General features: G+C 44.0%; 1 protein-coding gene across 3 annotated transcripts in view; it reads right to left on the bottom strand.

Annotated features, from left to right (window-relative positions):
• The window catches only part of iqsec3a (IQ motif and Sec7 domain ArfGEF 3a), a 205,245-nt gene that overhangs the window by 73,070 nt on the left and 113,499 nt on the right, over positions 1-18,676 (bottom strand). For all 3 annotated transcript variants that reach the window (XM_048155563.1, XM_048155564.1, XM_048155565.1), the window contains one exon: positions 4,188-4,349. In XM_048155563.1, the coding sequence (XP_048011520.1) occupies positions 4,188-4,349 (162 nt within the window). The remainder of the gene's footprint in view (positions 1-4,187; positions 4,350-18,676) is intronic.

Below are 18,676 nucleotides of genomic sequence, written 5' to 3'. Positions count from 1 at the left end.
AGTCAGGGACGGGCCACTCAACCACCGCATGCACCTTGGCTGGGTCCATGCTGATGCCATCAGCAGACACTACCGAGCCAAGGAACGTAACGGAAGAGACATGAAAAGCGCACTTCTCAGCCTTCACGAAGAGACGGTTCTCCAGAAGGCGCTGCAATACGTGACGAACGTGCTGGATGTGCACTCGCAGAGAGGGCGAGAAAATCAAAATGTCATCGAGGTAAACAAAGACGAAGACGTTGAGCATGTCACATAGGACGTCATTGACAAGAGCTTGGAACACAGCCGGAGCGTTGACAAGGCCGAACGGTAAAACCTGATATTCGAAGTACCCAAGGGGAGTATTAAACGCTGTCTTCCACTCATCTCCCTCTTTGATCCGGACTAAGTGGTAGGCATTACGGAAGTCGAGTTTAGTGAAAATCTTGGCCCCCTGCAAGATCTCAAAAGCTGACGACATAAGAGGCAAGGGATAGTGGTTCTTAACTGTTATGTCGTTAAGGCCTCGATAATCTATGCAAGGTCACAGCGATCCGTCTTTTTTCTTGACAAAGACAAACCCCGCACCGGCGGGCGAGGTAGAGGGAACGATGGTCCCGGCCACGAGACTCTCAGTCAAATATTTCTCAAGAGCCTCGCGTTCGGGAGCGAAAAGCGAATACAAGCGCCCACGAGGGGGGGTGGTACCGGGAAGAAGGTCAATGCTACAATCGTAGGGGCGGTGAGGAGGGAGAGAAGCGGCCCAGGAACGGCTTAACACAGCTCGCAAATCGAGATACTCCTCCGGCACTCCTGACAAATCCGCAGGTTCCTCCTGAAAAACAAAAGAGAGAGAAGGAACAGCGGACACGACAATTTCCATGACATGATGGTCCCCATAATCTGAGGGTTATGTTGGACTAGCCAGGGGTGACCCAAGACTATAGGGAAGATGGAGGAACAAAAAATAAAAAATGAAATTGTCTCTTGGTGATTTCCCGAGATGGTGAGACTCACCGGAGCGGTGGCGAGACGGGTACACGGCAGCTGACTTCCATCCAGAGCAAACAAAGGAGTAGGCTTGTCAAGATTGTGAAGAGGGATGTTATGCTCCAAAGCCCACGCTTCGTCCATGAAATTTCCTTCGCAGCCAGAATCGATAAAGGCTTGACACAAGGCAATGACTCCAGACCAGTGTAGTGTGACCGGGAAGATGGTGCGTGTTCTCTCCGAAGGGGATCTCGCAGCTGCACCCGTCAGTACTCCCCGTTCTTCTGATGAGCGCATCCTTTTAATGGACAGACCGCTACCAGATGACCAGAACCTCCGCAGTACATGCACAGCCGATGCAGGATGTGGCGCTGATGATCCGTATCCCAGACACCTGTATAGGCTCAGGAATCTGAGCAGCCTCGAACGACACAGGAGCGGAAGCAGGAGGTGAAATAGGTGGCACAGGGCACTCGGGCATGGCATCGCAGCTCAGCTTGCTTCTCCAATCTGATGGCCAACATGCGCATAAATCTCATCTTTAATTTCTGAGCACAAACCTTCCAGAATCCGAGTCAGTGAAGGCTCGTTCCACTCACTGGTTGCCGAGAGAGTACGAAACCCAATGGAATAGTCGGAGACTGACCTTCTGCCCTGGCGAAGCACAGCTAGCTGATGAGACGCCTCGCGCCCGCTGACAGAGCGATCGAAGACTTTCGTCATCTCCTCCTTGAAATGGGAAAAGAGCTTGCAGCACTCAGCCTCTGCCTCCCAGACCGCTCGGCGCAGAGAAACTGAAAGCGGTGATTAAGATCAGTAACCTGGCCAGCGAGACTCTCTACAGCCTGTCTTGCAGCGGAAAGCTCCTCCTCATGTCTCCCGAGCATGACTCCCTGCATCTCCACCGCCGAACGAATCAGCCCTTCCCTCGCCGGGTCCATAGCTGGTCGGATTACTCTGTCAGGGGGAAATAGGACCCAGAGAAGAAACGCAACAGGTGTGTGAACAATCAGCACGAACGCTGAGAAGAAATGAGCTGCAGGTGAAATTAACTAAAGAAACGATAGGAAGAAAGGAGAAAATAAGGAGCAATTAAACCTGATTCATGACAATAAGGTCCTAAGAATATATTTTTAGACTTCAGGTAATAGGTAGATTAATGAAAGTGGTGTTGATGGGCAGTCCATATAATGCCAGAATAAAGGCTAATAATGGCTGAATGAAAACAAAAGAATAATGATAAAAGAATAATGAAGATTAAGTCTCATAACAGCAGAGGTGCTAACATTCGTCGAAGGAAGACAATAGGGTCGTGAATGGACAGTTCTCCGCTTCAGACATTAGAGTGCATGGGAGTTACAGGGGCCATAAATAATTTAATTAGCATTTTTATTAGCCTTCTCTAAAAACACACACATGGCATGATCTCAGGAAATGATTAATAACATGCATAGTTTTAGAGATATAATCCTCAGATTTGAAATGAAGCATGACCTCACTTGTGGCTTCACTTTAATTGTGGTTATAAGTTGTTATACCACATTTATATAATATTTTTGTATACTTAAAATTATATTCTTTGTTTTTATGTTTGAGCTTATATATTTCCATATTAATAACAGTCTGAATAATTCTGAGTCTTAAACTGTTAACTCTCAAGTGTCAGCTTTCTAAATATGTTGATTAGGCGTCTATCCAGAATGACTTATGAGAAGCAACCTTTTTATTTTGGGTATGTTATTTATGCCCCACTTGCCAAAATGAGGAAATTCATTAAAAAAAATGTAATTAGTGTAGGTTTTTGGTGGAGTATGCACTATTCAGCTATGAAACCAGTGAGGTATACCAAATGAATGTGTGGTAATACTCATTTATACAGCCTATATATATAAATAAAAAATAATAAGCAATATAGTGTAACTCTTTTTTTCCCCTCTCTCTCTTTGATCATCACTGCTCAAATAACTTTAAAAACTCTTTTCTTCTGACATTTTACTACTAAGCCTACACCTTGACCTTTGCAAAAAAAAATGCAAGCTTTTGTGCAGATGTTGGGCGCAGCAGAAAAAAAAAAAAAAAAAAAGATAAGCACCAGGGACTGATGGATTACCAGAGCATTGCAAAGCTTTCTGGGGAGTATTTGAAAAAGACCTTTCCAGGGTTCTACGGGAAAATAATAAAGCTCCCAAATGCTCCAAAAAATCTATCAATGTGAAGTTCATTCCTCACTTCCAAAGATGGAAGACCTTTGCATGCTTTTGGTCTCTCTCTCTCTCTCTCTTTCTTTTTGTCCCCCTTTTTTCTCTGAACTGCAAACATTCTTCTTGACTTCTTGTATTCAACAGAAAATGATAATCTAGTATTTTTCATTATAAGTCTTTCAATGGTCAGTGATTTAGTATTATTTATATGCTAAAATAGTATTTATTAATCATTTATTAATTATTATTTAAATAATTTTTATGTATGTATTTTAGTATTCATTTAAATTTTCTCTATAATATTTATTTTTAGCTTTATCTTATATTTATTTTCGTTTTAGTTTTAGTCATTTTAGTACTTAAACTTAAACTTTATAAGTTTAAGCTTTTTCATCTAATACTCATATTTAATTTTATTTCAAATGACGAAAAGTAATTTATAATTGTTAACAATAACAACAATGTATGCATATGTACCAAAAGAAAGCATATATTAGTAATAGTCTGTGATTAAATTAAGTTTGTTTCTTTGTTTATTGTGTTTTGTCTGCTTTCCAGACTTTAAAAGCCAACACTTTAAAGACTTACCTTTAAGATTTCCTTAAAGTTACCTTAAAGTTTACACAGGGTAGATACATTTACTCATACAGAGTAGATACATTTACTCATTTAGGGTTAGAAGATGAATCACTTCAGAAACCTCACATGTACTACACACACACACACACACACACACACACAGACAGAGAGAGAGAGAGAGAGAGAGAGAGAGAGACTGAATCTGCTAAGAGGTCTCAAGAGTGCATATTTTCCAAGTGCAAAGCTCTGCAGTTTGACTGTGGAGCTCAGCAGCCAAGGGAGATCTCATTAAAAATTGCCACAACTCTCCAAATCCACAGAGAAAAAACAAATGCTTCCATTTAAAAGTGTAAATATTCTCTCTTTTACGATATTTCTGCAGATTCTCATTTATCTTTTTTTGAGCTATGGATTATGGTAGGATTTTCATATACTCACTCTAACACATCTCTGTTAAACGGCTTCTTGCTGTTGCCAAGAAACTCGCCAATCATCTGTCGGCTCAGCCCCTTCCTCTGGAGCAGGAAGTGCGCCACACCTATAGGCGTATCCGGAATGAAACCACGAGAGATGAGAAACTGGAGGCCCTTGTCTGGATTTCTGTTTGATTCACAGATAAAGATGTAGATAGTGGAAGGGAGTTAAGGGGACAAAAGAGAGAGAGAGAGAGAGAGAGAGAGAGAGAGAGAACATTAGGACCGTTAACATAACCATCATAGTGAAATGAAAGGACATCCAATGACTTAACTTCCAACATTAATAGTACAAAATTACAACATTGCTTTTCTAAATGGACCAAAAAATGGAAACCACTTCACAACCACCCAAAATACCATAGAAACCATAAGCAACTACATAGCAGCCACTCAGAATACCTTAGCAACCAGAAATGCTTTCGCAACCACCCAGAACTCCATGCATTGTGACCAGAGGTCAGAGGTTATAAATCTAGCTTATTTTATAATTTTTAAACAATTTGTACAATTTGGTAAAACTTTGTATTTGTTTTATTTTTTTTGTGAACAATTTGATAAAGAAATATAAAATGTTTAATTATTTTTATGTAGATGTAGATACATGTACATGCCATGATAAAGCAGGTTTGTGAAGCACTCTTGAAAGGACTTACAATCTCATGCAATTCCTCAGACACCTTCCCATTCAACAGAAGCCAAGTGAGCATTAATAACCTTTATTTTTTCATTCAGTGGCTTATCAATAACCAGAATGTCAACGCTTCCCTGCCTTCAAACAGTAAAAGTGACAACGAGGAACAGAGAGAAGCTTCTCGGCTGTACTTTATTGAGTTGCTTTATTCCTTTGGTCAGCATTCTCATCGCTAAGTCTTTGCCCTGGGAAAAAAATAGTACATGGATTTATAGAGGGTCCAGAAAACTTTCATTCATCCACACTGCATTCTACAATCTCCCTATTTCACTCTTCTTCCTTATTCATTATAAAGATTTACTCCTCATAATAAATGTACGACCCTTTCCGACACAGTCTAGCTTTACTGAGGGGAACATGATGTAGTTTATGGACAGCCTGTTTGTCAGTTACAATAAAAAGCCTGTCAGTGTTTTATTTTAAGGGCACTGAAATGATATGCAATTGAATAATATGTGATTCTGGAAGGAGTTTGCTGTTTTTATTTGTCTGTTTATTGTGATGGAAAAACCAGTGAAAAAAAGAGCTCTGGTGATTCATTAAACAAGTTAAATGGCCCATACATCTCTAGTGTGTGTCTGTTTATCTCAGCTTTCTATTAAGTAAAAATGGTTGTAATAGAAAACTATTATACAAATGCTACAGCAAAAACTTAATTAGTTAACTGTATGTTAAAATTATATTTGATTAGATGCATGTAAATTTTATTTAGAAAGTTTAGCTCCTTCCATTGAGAAGTAGTGTCCTGTGTTTATCGCTGATGATTCTTTTTTTTTTTTTAATAAAGTGTCAGTGGCGATTGCAACATATTTTGAGTAACAATTATTATCACCTGACGTCTGTGATTTCATATACCAATTCAGACGGGACTAACATCTACATATTTATTACAGAAGTGGGAACATGTGTTTTCTAGACGTGGTCATTACAGAAGGTCAAAGTACAGTATATGTTTTTTTTTTATTTTTTTTTTTTTACTATATCGTTTATTTATATAGTAAAAACAACTATGGCAACAGATAAGCATGAACAGGAAAACTGAACTGAGAATAGTACAAAACTATCTCAAAGTCAAACTGAAGCAAAACACAAACACAGACCAGACGTGAAATAATTTAATAATTTAATGTCATTTTAATTTACAATTTCATTGACTTGATTAACCTGACCTTTGTTATACGGTGCTATTAATAATAACATTCATCCCTTTTTCACTTCTGGCTTCTAGCGGGTGAGGAAACTTTCCTTATGGGCAGCAGAAATCAAAGGGAAGGGAAGTGCAGTGCAAGGAGCTATGCAGAAAAAGTTACAGGACTCTAGGACAACATTATTTTTCAAGAAGTGGTGCAATACATTAAAACTGCTGCAAATGAGTGACAGAATAATGAAGAGCACATCTGAGAACATTATGTGGAGGTTGAAGTTGCCCATACCAGGATCCTCCACTGCTTTCAACAAAACATCCTGTCACGGTTTGAGTTGAGTTTTGTTCTGTTTAGTTCATGTTTAGAGTGTTTTTCTTTGGTTCTCAGTTTCCTGCCACTTGTTTGTTGTCATGGTTCCTGATTTGATTAGTGTTTGAGTTCAGCTGTGTCTTGTTAGTTAGTCTCGTTTAGATCTTCTGTTCACTGTGTATTTAAGCCCTATGTTTGTTCAGTTCCTTTGTCAGTTCTCTGTTAATACCTGGTGGTTCTGTTCAGTTTGTTTTTCAATAAACCTAAAGGGTGGGGGGGGGACGTCAAAGAGCACCCAAACCAAACAATGTCAGTTTCTGACAGGCCAAATCAAGTCAATCACAGGCGTGCAGGAACTATGGCAGGGCGACACAGCATCTCGCTCCCTTCTCATGGAACAATGGTTACAGTTGTAATCTAGACATTTCCTTTCAAGGGAACTCACGCTGTTTAATACTACAGATGCTAATACCCACTTTGCCGTACTGGCAAGTGCCTGTCTAGTGTGAATCCACAAGCACAACTAAGACATAAACACCTGGGAACCTGTTGCAGAGCCCAAGTTCACATCATAAAACCTTAAAAATGTGAGTGGAGAGAACCAACCCGCCGCATCACACACATCTTGAAAGGAATCTTGGCAATAAAGCTTTAGAAGCCGCCACACTTCTAGTCAAATGAGCTCTATCAGTCATTGGTGAAGGTTGTCCAGAAGCCTCGTAAGCAAGTGAAATAACCTTGACTATCCACTTGCTCAGAGTCTGCTTGGTCATGGGAAAACCTTTCTTAGGCGAACCAAAGCATACAAATAACTGATCTGACTTTCTCCACAGAGCAGCTATGTGGACATAAGTGTCAAGTGTCCTAACTAGACATGCTAAATTTAGCTTTTCCTGATCTGAGTTTGAAAAGGGAGGAGGACAGAGACCCTGCAAAACTATGGGCCGTGGCACATTAGTTGGCACTTTAGGCATATAACCCGGTCTTGTGTGTAAGAATGCTTTCACCATTCCTGGTGCAAATTCTAAGCACAACAGGGCAACCGTTAGGTGGGCTTTCTTTATTGAGTGGGATAGCCCTTTGGAGAACTTCCTACAGGAAATCTAGCACTGTACCAACCTGGCAGTTAACTGAGTCCAGCTGACGATTCTGGCACCACAAAGTGAATACTCTCCACTTCAGATCATAAAGTTTCCTCATGTAGGGAGCTCTGGAGTGAAGTATGGTCTCCACAACCTCAGTTGAGAGATGCGAGTCTATGAGTTGTGCCCCCTGATAGGCCAAACCCACAGCTTTTACAACTCTGGGCAGGGGGTGAAAGACATTCTGTCCACCAACCCCCCACCCCCGGGATAGAAGGTCCCTCCTGATCAGAATCTCGCAAAAATATCAAGGAGGGACATAAGGTCCGAGAACCAAACTCGGACGGCCAGAACGGGCCCCAGGCCCCATCTGCACCATGGCATCGAGCCCCAGAGGAGTTGGATGTGTGAGGGAGAACCAGAGCGGACAGTGTGTCATTTCTTGGGATGCAAATAGGTCCACCTCTGCCTAGCCAAACTCCCTCCATATCTGCTCCACCACCTCGGGGTGGAGCCTCCATCTCTTGGGCCTCAGACCCCGTCTCGACAGGATGTCCCAGGTTTTGGTGCCCAGGGATGTAGAGTGCTCTCATCTTTCCCTGAGCCCACAGGAGGATCTGGTGTGCCAGTTTGTAAAGTGGGTGTGACCACAGATGATTAATAGATGATTTATATACAAGACCACCGATATGTTGTCTGTACGGACAAGCACATGACGGCCTCGTAGGTCTGGGAGGAAGCATTTCAAAGCTATAAAACAAACAGCCATCAACAAGTTTAAGTGCCACAAAAGATGATAGTCCCTCCATAGACTTGCTAAGCGACCACTCATGATCGCTCCCCAGCTGTGAGAGATGCATCTGTCATAAGCATCACATGAACTGCATCCTGTTCCACCCCTTGCCTTCATCCAGGTCTCGAAGCAGGTCGGCCTTGTATGCCTGCAAAAAAAAAAGAAAGTGACATACTGTGCAGAGGCGCACTGGTCTGACCTGCTGTCTTATAAGCTTTACTCACCAAAGCCGAAGTTGTTCTGCATGGCTTAGTAAGTAATGTCGGGGTCTTGAGGGATGATGCAGTATTAGGAGAGAGATAGCTTGTAAGCGTCTGTTCAACTTTAGGCATTGCCCCATACCTGTACTCTTTCAGTCTCCTTATGTTAGAATAACTGGGGCTGTAAAGCCGGGCTGAGAAGGGTTTCTTCCATGATCTCGACACCTCAGTGTGGAGATCGGGAAAAAATGGTAACCTCCCGATGTGGAGATTGAGATTTTACTGGCAGGAAGCTTTCATCCAGTTTGCTTTTGGGACAAACGTCCTGCCTCTCGGCCAGCCAGTCAATATTTAACTTGGCCATGGCACGAGTTATAACCTCAACAACCTCCTTTTAGGCAGGAGAGTGAGGTGGCTAATCCTCAACTTCTCCTGCATCGATACTGAGCACATCCAACTCCTCAGAGCTGGATAGCTGCAGCACTGGGCTCTCACTCTGGGGGGAAGAAACCGCAGCATGTGTCTCCAACACCTCCACTAGATCCACTTGCGATTCCCACGATCTGAGCTGCTGCTGTGCCTCAGCAACAGCAGACCCCAAACTACGGGGGCCGCAAGCATAGAGAACGCAGCGACAGCCACTCACAAACAAACAATGCAAAAATCATGTGCATTCCCACCTGTGATGTAGTGAGTGCAGGGAGAAACAAACATTGTTTGCTCCTCATTCTCATATATATATATATATATATATATATATATATATATATATATATAGTTCTCAGCGTAAATGAGTACACCCCCTTTAAAAAGTAACATTTTAAACAATATCTCAATGAACACAAAAACAATTTCCAAAATGTTGATAAGACTAAGTTTAATATAACATCTGTTTAACTTATAATATGAAAGTAAGGGGTTAATAATATAACTTAGATTACACATTTTTTAGTTTTACTCAAATTAGGGTGATGCAAAAATTAGTACACCCTACAACAAAAACTACTACCTGTACATCTAGTACTTTGTATGGCCTCCATGTTTTTTAATGACAGCACCAAGTCTTCTAGGCATGGAATGACCAAGTTGGCGACATTTTGCAACATTTATCTTTTTCCATTCTTCAAGAATGACCTCTTTTAGAGACTGGATGGAGAGTGATGCTCAACTTGTCTCTTCAGACTTCCCTATAGGTGTTCGATTGGGTTCAGATCAGGAGCCACTGAATCACTTTCACCCTGTTCTTCTTCAGAAATCCAACAGTGGCCTTAGATGTGTGTTTAGGATTGTCATGTTGGCATTGTCATTGTCATGTTGGAAAAGTGCACGACGACCAAGGGCACAGAGTGATGGTAACATCTTCTCTTTCAGTATAGAGCAGTACATCTGTGATGCCATCAATGAAATGCAGCTCCCTGACAGCAGCAGCACTCATGCAGCCCCACATAAGGACACTGCCACCACCATGTTTCACTGTAGGCACCATGCATTTCTCTTTGTATTCTTCACCTTTGCGACGCCATACAGTTTTGAAGCCATCAGTTTCAAAAACATTTATCTTGGTCTCATCACTCTAGAGTATAGAGTCCCAGTAGTTTTCATCTTTGTCAGCATGGGCCCTGGCAAACTCTAGGCGGGCTTTTTTGTGCCTGGGCTTTAGGAGAGGCTTCTTTCGTGGACGGTACCCATGCATGCCATTCCTCTGCAGTATATGCCGTACTGTGTCATGGGGAATAGTCACCCCAGTTTGGCTTTCTACTTCTTTAGATAACTGCAGTGAACTTGCATGCCAATTTTCTTCAACCCTTCTCGTATGCTCGTATCGAGGTGTTAACGTCCGTGGATGACCTGGACGTCTGTGTGATGGTTGCAGTTCCATCTTTTTAACATTTTTGTATTTTTGCTACAGTATTCTGACTGAGAAGTAAAGCTTTGCTGATCTTCTTGTAGCCTTCACCTTTCTGGTGTAAAGAAATTATTTTCTTTCTCAGGTCTTGTGACATTTCTCTTCCATGTGGTGCCATTGCTGACAGCATGAAATGGGAAGGGGTTTTAACACCCTTTTATAGTCAATTGTCTGCTGGACACCTGTGTAATGAATAATTAGACTCACCTCTGGTTGAATTCTTGTTAAATTAGACATTTGTAGTTAAATTTAACTTTGCTCCAGAGACTTTCAGTGGGGTGTACTCATTTTTGCATCACCCTAATTTGAGTAAAACTGAAAAATTTGTTCTCTAAGTTATATTATTAACCTTACTTTGATGTTAGAAGTTAAACAGATGTTATATTAAACTTAGTCTTGTCAACATTTTGGAAATTGTTTTTGTGTTTATTGAGTATTGAGATATTGTTTAAAATGTTACTTTTCAAAGGGGGTGTACTCATTTACATTGAGCACTGTATATACATATATATATAGTGCTTGGACAGACAACAGTAAATAGACAAGGAGACGTCACCCTGCCTGTGATGTCCCACCATTCCATTGGACTGATTTCACACATGCTTCAAGACGCAATCACACAGAGGTGTTCCCACAGTGTCGCTACTATGACACAGAGCGAGTTCCTTCAAAAGGGAACTACATATCTTCACGTCCAGAGAGACAGAAAGAGCTTTAGCTACATGTAGCTACATTAGCTACATTCACCTATCTGTTCTCTGATTCTATTCTGGTATTTTAAGAAAAAAGGTTGCAGGTGAACTGTAGGGACAAGCCCTGCATAAAACATGACACTTACAAGATAGAAAGAGCACAGCTTTTTGAGTTGATCATGGACAGTCTCCTTTCTTTAGACACAAACACATATAAACAGAATCAAACAACTGTTTAAACCCACACACTCCTCATTTTCCTTTCTCTTCTCTCCTGCTGTTTTCCTCTCTTTTGAGAAATAGAAATGTTCCCATTCTGTTCACGAGGCAAGTGAAAACTCATTTATAGCAGTATACTCTGCTTAATAACGTCCCTTGTTCACATTTAAACGTCCTCTATATGTCCTTTATATGTTCTTTCCAACATATACACAACTTATAATCCTTCTCCTTTCTTAATTATCTGTTTAGGGGAAAGCACATTCCAGTCCCCAAATCTCTCTGTTAATCCAAACTCCGATTTCAGCATCTCGTCCCAGAGCACACACACCTACCTGCTTTAGATTCAGTCTGAGCTGTCACAGGTATTAGGCTACCCTGCAGAAAATGAACTGCTGGAACTAATGACAACCCCTCTCTCTTTTCATTCACTCTCTTGGAGCAAAACCTCCATTTGATTAAAAATTGGCTTATCCTTATCTGTCAGGGTGTTTGAAGTGATGACGTGTGGGTAAGGGAGAGACTGGTTTATTTTTATTTTTGTTTTCTTTGATATGTTTGATATCTCTGAGTGTTAAAAGTAACGCTGTCGAACAGATTTAATCAAATTAATTGCATAAACTGGAAATAAATTAATCAAATAAATCACATTTATCAGTATTTGCTGAGTATTGTATTGTGCACATCTCAGAAATCCAAAGTAGAATAATTTTAAACTTAGATACTATATCATACATGTATAAAATGTCTATATTAATGTTGTAAAGCTTCTGAGCGAGATATACTGTATGATACTGTTTCTGCAGGCTGCATGCAGTAATAGTGTCTTGTTTTTGAACTAAACTTTTTTATTTGTTTGTTTTTTGCAGGATGCTTAAACACTTTATTTGGAGTCTCTGAGTAGATTTGTATATACACAAATTTTATTAAATTGTATAAAGACTTGGTTTGGTCATGAATTAAGTTTTTTTTTTTTGTTTTTTTTTTGGTTAAGTGAATAATTCAAATGACTCTATAAGTTAGTTGTCACAAACTACTGGCCTAAAGATGCAACCTGGTGAAATGGTCAGTGGACAAATCTGAACAGATTCAAAAGTAAAACTTAGCTTCATTTTAGGGGCTGTTTTCACAACACCATTTTCAACTAAAAACGTCTCGGGTTACGAGTGTAACCCCTGTTCCCTGAGTAAGGGAACGAGACGCTACGTCGGATGACGTGATGGGAACCCTCTGTATTTTGTGTTCGTGAAGCACCTCTGTATCCAACCAATGAAAAGACGCGACGTCAGAGGCGGGTGACGTCACGGATCAGGAAGCTATAAAGCACACCTGAACACAAAGCACGCCAGCTTCTGCAGGTTGTCTGAAGCAAGCGCACCAGGTATGCCGGAGATACAGCCACGTGACGTAGCGTCTCGTTCCCTTACTCAGGGAACAGGGGTTACACTCGTAACCCGAGACGTTCCCTTTCATGGGAACTATCGACGCTACGTCGGATGATGTGATGGGAACGCAATCCCAACTACGCCGTATCTCCGAGTGCCTGGCTGCTATCTTGTAGCACCCTGGCCCCCGGAGTGATGTTGAGGTGAAGATTGTAAAATCTAATAAAGGTGTGCTGGGATGACCATCCAGCCACACCACAAATGTCGTCCATAGAGACACCAGATAGAAGAGCTCTGGACGCAGCCATACCTCTCGTGGAGTGAGCCCGCACCATCAGAGGACACGGGCGCCCCACCGTCTCATACGCAAGTGAGATGGCCTCGACCACCCACTTGCTCATCCGCTGTTTAGATGCTGGGCCCCCCCTCTTAGGGGACCCGTAACATACAAACAATTGTTCTGTTTTTCTCCACAGGGCAGCTCTGTGAACGTACGCATCTAATGCTCTTACAGGGCAGGGCAAATTTGCAAAAGGAGGCGGGCAGAAAGCCTCGAGTACAATGGGACCTGGGACCCTCGTTGGAACCTTTGGAACATAGCCTGGTCTGGTATGCAGGAAGGCTTTTACCCTACCAGGTGCAAATTCAAGACAAGATGGAGCGACTGACAGCGCTTGTAAATCACCGATTCTCTTCAGAGAAGAGACGGCCAGAAGAAAAATGGTCTTAAGTGTCAAGAACTTGTCTGACACCTCCTCTATTGGCTCGAAGGGAGCCTCAGCCAGCCCTTGGAGCACAATAGTGAGGTCCCAGGTCGGAGTTTTCGTGCGCACCACAGGTCTCAACCTGAGTGCACCACGGAGGAAGCGTACTACTAGGGGGTCTCGACCCAGCGAGGAGCCCCCTACAGGAATATGATGAGCCAAAATAGCGGCCACATATACTTTCAGCGTGGAAGGGGTTAAACCTTCCGAGAATTTTTCCTGAAGGAACCGAAGCACGTCTGGGACTGAAGAATGGACTGGGTCCAAATTATGCTGTTCGCACCACACAGAGAACAATTTCCATTTGTATAAGTACAACTTCCTCGTGGAAGGAGCTCTGGAGTGAAGGATGGTCTCCACAACCTCGGTTGGGAGACCAGTTCCTATGAGCCTTGCCCCCTCAGGGGCCAGGCCCACAGTTTCCACATTTCTGGGCGGGGATGGAGAATCGTGCCGCCCGCTTGGGACAGGAGATCCTGCCTGAGAGGAAGCTCTAAGGGAGAGCCGTGAAGTAGCGACATTATGTCCGAAAACCATATTCTGGTCGGCCAGTAAGGGGCCACCAATATTAGGTCGACCTTCTCCTGGCGAAACTTCTCCAGAACTCCAGGGAGCATTGAGACTGGGGGGAACGCATACAGACGCAGCCTCGGCCACGTCTGCAGCATGGCATCCAGCTGTAGCGTATGCACACGTATCAGGATAATCAATAAACTTTGGAATGTTCAGAACGCTTTTAGCATGCTGGACTGGGTTGTAAAACCATCCTGGCTCTGAACAGATCTGCCAAAGATGAGCCCACTTGACACTTTTGTGGACCTGCGAGGGTAAACAGAAAGTGCAACTTCCTCACTTTGGTGACTTCAAAAGGAGCACCCCCCCCCCAGAGACTGACCAGATCCACATTCCAACACCCCGCACACACAGGGACACACAAAAACACACACACAGACACATACAGAAACACACAATCATACATTTTTAACTGTATATGTGAACTACCACTATGCTGGAATATATACATGATATATTTTAGAGCCTATGCATGTTTCCTAGTGTTTAAATGAGTGTATTTGTGCTAGTGTGCATTTTAATAGGGGAATCCTGTCTGTAAACCATAACTTCTTGCCTATGCCTTTCTGATCTGTCGAGTTTGATCTCTCCGTAAAGCTCCGGACTCGAGCTATTCACTGAGGTGGGTCACATGGCTGACATATGCATTTTTCTATGTGTTTAATGATAATGTGAAGAAAGCACTCGATCTTGAAATCCGGGCTGATAGCCATTAAGTATGCAAATTCATCTAGGAGACCAAACCAAGGAACTTTGCCCGCCAAATAGTGCTGCGCCTCTATTGGCCGCTACAATTCAGGAGGTGTGTTAGCTTGGGTTTCCATAAAAACAATGACACACACCTTCTCCTATGTTCTCCCGGTGTTCTCCCGATCGTCTCGTGCACGTCTCTCCGGACGCCTCAGGTGACCGCGCTTCCCAACCACGCGCGCAGCTCGGGAGGACCACTTCCTTAGACTCTCTCTCTCTTCGCTAAGTTACTCTTCAGTTTAAACCTCTTTTGAAAACCCCGCCGGAGAAACCCTCTCTGAAAGGACCAACCCAGCCAGGCGCATTGAAACTGCTACACACGGACTTGAACCAATAAGCAAGTATTATCATTTATCTGAATTTGTCTAAACTGATTTCTGTGCTGGCTCTCTCCCAAAAATGTTTAACTGTGTAATTTGCCATCCTTTGATCATCTTTCTTTCCATGTCTTTTCTTCATTTTCACTCTTGTGTATATATATATGTATATACTTCTGTATATATTTTAGACGTATAATCTCTGTAGTCGTAGCTGCATATATTAAACACTTAATTCATGCTCGATTGTTCTGTTGTTCTTTCAACTGAAGACCAAGTCACTTTAACGTTTTTCGATCGCTTTATGCTAACAGCAAGTTATTTTCATGGCCAGAGAATAACTCCGTTTATAATATTCTGTGAGGGACTTAGTTTGCTGGACAAACGAACAGTTTCTCTAAATAATTATTAAACCAGAACTAATCATATATGTAATTGATTATAATTCGTTGTAATTGATTCACAATATATGTTTAATTCCCCGTTGGGTCGATATATGAATCATAATTTATTCATAACCTTATGAATTATTATATTCATATTTCATCCATACATTGATTAATAACCGCTACATTCGTTACACAGCCCTAGAGGTGCTGGGTGCTGAAGTGAGTACCACAGAGGGCACTGAGCTGACTCCTCTGTGGCAAATAGATCGACTTGAGCTCGACCGAAAGTTTTCCATATCAACTCCACCACCTCGGTGTGGAGTTTCCATTCCCCCGGTCTCGTGGTGGAATCCCAGATTACACCTAAGTAGTTTGCAACCTGACTCGGGACCAGCACACTCTTTTTGGCGTTGAGCCTCAGCCCAAGCCTCTTCATGTGCGACAGAACAACATCTCGATGTTGAACTGCCAATTGTTCTGTTTGAGCTAGTATCGACCAATCGTCGATATAGTTCAGCACGCAGATGCCCTGGAGTCTCAGCGGAGCCAGCGCTGCATCCACGCACTTCGTGAACGTGCGGGGTGAGAGAGATAGGCCGAACAGAAGAACCCTGTATTGGTAAGCTTCGCCCCCAAAAGCAAACCTGAGGAACTTCCTGTGTGAAGGATGGATGGATACATGAAAGTATGCGTCTTTCAGATCTATCGCTACAAACCAGTCCTCGGACCTGATCTGAGGTATGATCTGTCTGAGTGTAAGCATTTTGAACTTCAACTTCCTTACTGATCGATTTAACACACGTAAATCTATGATCGGACGCAACCCTCCATCCTTCTTTGGAACAATGAAGTAGCGGCTGTAAAAGCCCGACATTTTGCTGGGAGGGGAAACCCTTTCTATAGCCCCTTTTTGCAAAAGCATCGTTACTTCTTGCTCCATTACCCAGAGACTGCTCTGGGGTTACCACCGTAGGAAGCACCCCGTTGAACTTGGGTGGTCGTGAACCGAACTGAATTCTGTAGCCCTGTTCTACCATGAGCAGCACCCACTTCGAAACATTCGGGAGATTTTTCCACTCTTACAAATATTCTACTAAGGGAACCAGTCTCTCGAGACTGGTCTCTGGTGTTTTTTTGAGCACTTGGCTCGTCCATCTGACGCGGCGCACCGGCAGACAGGCGAATCACGTGCTGGCCGACCCTCCACGGAGGATCGGCGGAGACCGCTGTGCCCTGACGCACGCTGGGTGGCAGGGTTAACAGAACAGTCCCCTGAGGGCACCGAGGAGGACCCGATATCCGAATCCCCCCGGAGGGGGCTGCCCTCGAGAGATCCTGCGCCACTAACGTCAGGACCTCTTCTTTGAAGCCTTCCGAGAGATAATGACGGTCCTCAGATCCGCCCTACCTCCGGAAGGCTTCGCCTGTGCCGCCCGTCCCGGTCCCCAGGCACTGCGTGGGGGAGTACGGGAGGCGACACTGGCCTTTTGTTGCGCTCTGTGCGCGGATGTTGCTGAGGAGCTGGCTGTCGGCCGAGGCTGTTCCCGCCCAGCAGCCTCGGGGGGATGAGAGCGGTGGGGAATAATTTTGGAAAATGCTGCCGCTTGTTTGCGTGACTCCTGGAACCTGTCGATGACCGTTGACATTGCGTCGCCGAACAGGCCACCAGGAGACAGTGGCGCGTCCATGAGCATGTTTTTGTCACGCTCTTTAATATCTGACAAATTTAACCACAGGTGCCTCTCCGTGGCCACCAGGGCTGCCATAGAACGGCCGATGGATTTGGCCGTTTCCTTAGTGGCCCGGAGAGCTAAATCTGTGGCTTTACGAAGCTCATGAATCGCCTCGAAGGACGCTTCCCCGCTCTGGTCAATTTCCCCCAGCAGGTCGGCTTGGTAAGCCTGGAGGATCGACATGGTGTGAAGGCATGCCGCCGCCTGACCTGCCGCCGAATAAGCCTTGCCTCTCAAAACTACATCCAGCTTGGTGGGCAGCGCCGGGGTCTTAAGGGACGACGCGGTCTCGGGCGAGAGATAGCTCGCAAGCGTCTCCTCTACCCGAGGCATCGCCCCATAGCCGTGATGTTTAAGACCGACAATATTGCTGTACAGCGATGTCTGCGGGCTGTACAGCCGATACTGCACAGGTCTCTTCCACGACCTCGACACCTCGGCATGGATGTCGGGAAAGAACGGCAGACCCCGGCGCTGAGGCAGTGACCAAGGGGGAAGAAAGCGTTCGTCCAGTTTACTTTTAACTCTGGACTCAGCTTTCTCCGCAGGCCATTCGATATTCAACTTTTCAACAGCCCTGGTCACCACCTCTAAAAGCTTCTCATAAGCTGGTGAAGCTGATGGTGGTTCATCATCGACGCCCTCTACATCAACCGCCTCGGAGGAAGATATATTGAGCATCGGTGTCTCCCTTCGGGAGGAAGAAACCGCTACGCGTGCTTCCGCCGCCAAAGGAGAGACACTGGGTCTAGCGGGTAAGGGAAGCGATAAGGCAGAGCCCGTCTCTTCCCCCTCCGCTAGATCCATCTGTGAACCCCACGAGTGCAGCCTGCGCTGTGCCTCGGCAGCAGCGGGACCGGACCCGCGGGGAACACTCGCCTCGGCGCTCTCCTCGAAGAGCGCTCGACGCGATCGCAGCACTCTGAGGGTGAGCCGCTCACAGTGCACCCTCCCTCGAGAGCCGCCTGTGCATGCTCAACCCCCAGGCATCTAACGCACATATCGTGTGTATCCCCAGCCACCATAAAGCGTGGGCAAGGAGGAGCACACTTTCTGAATTGCTGCTTTTCCGCCATATTAACTGTGTCTTATATATATTGTGCTTGAAACTCTTGTCCTTGGACGAAGAGATCACTGTGTGAATATATCAGACAGACAACAATAAATAAGACAAACAAGATACAGAGAGCGCTTGCTGAAGACAACAGAAGCTGGCGTGCTTTGTGTTCAGGTGTGCTTTATAGCTTCCTGATCCGTGACATCACCCGCCTCTGACGTCGCGTCTTTTCATTGGTTGGATACAGAGGTGCTTCACGAACACAAAATACAGAGGGTTCCCATCACGTCATCCGACGTAGCGTCGATAGTTCCCACGAAAGGGAACTACATTTTTTAATGAGTTTTGGCCTGTCATTTACATGACAACAGCATTTTGGGTGCCTGAAAGAGCAAACTTTTGAAAACGGGTTTGAAAGTGCAAGTTTTTGAAAACCATTATTACAA

The sequence above is a fragment of the Megalobrama amblycephala genome, linkage group LG14 (genome assembly GCF_018812025.1).
Source record: "Megalobrama amblycephala isolate DHTTF-2021 linkage group LG14, ASM1881202v1, whole genome shotgun sequence".
NCBI lineage: Eukaryota > Metazoa > Chordata > Actinopteri > Cypriniformes > Xenocyprididae > Megalobrama > Megalobrama amblycephala.
Note: the sequence above shows the minus strand (reverse complement) of the source record. Positions and strands in the feature narration are given on the sequence as shown.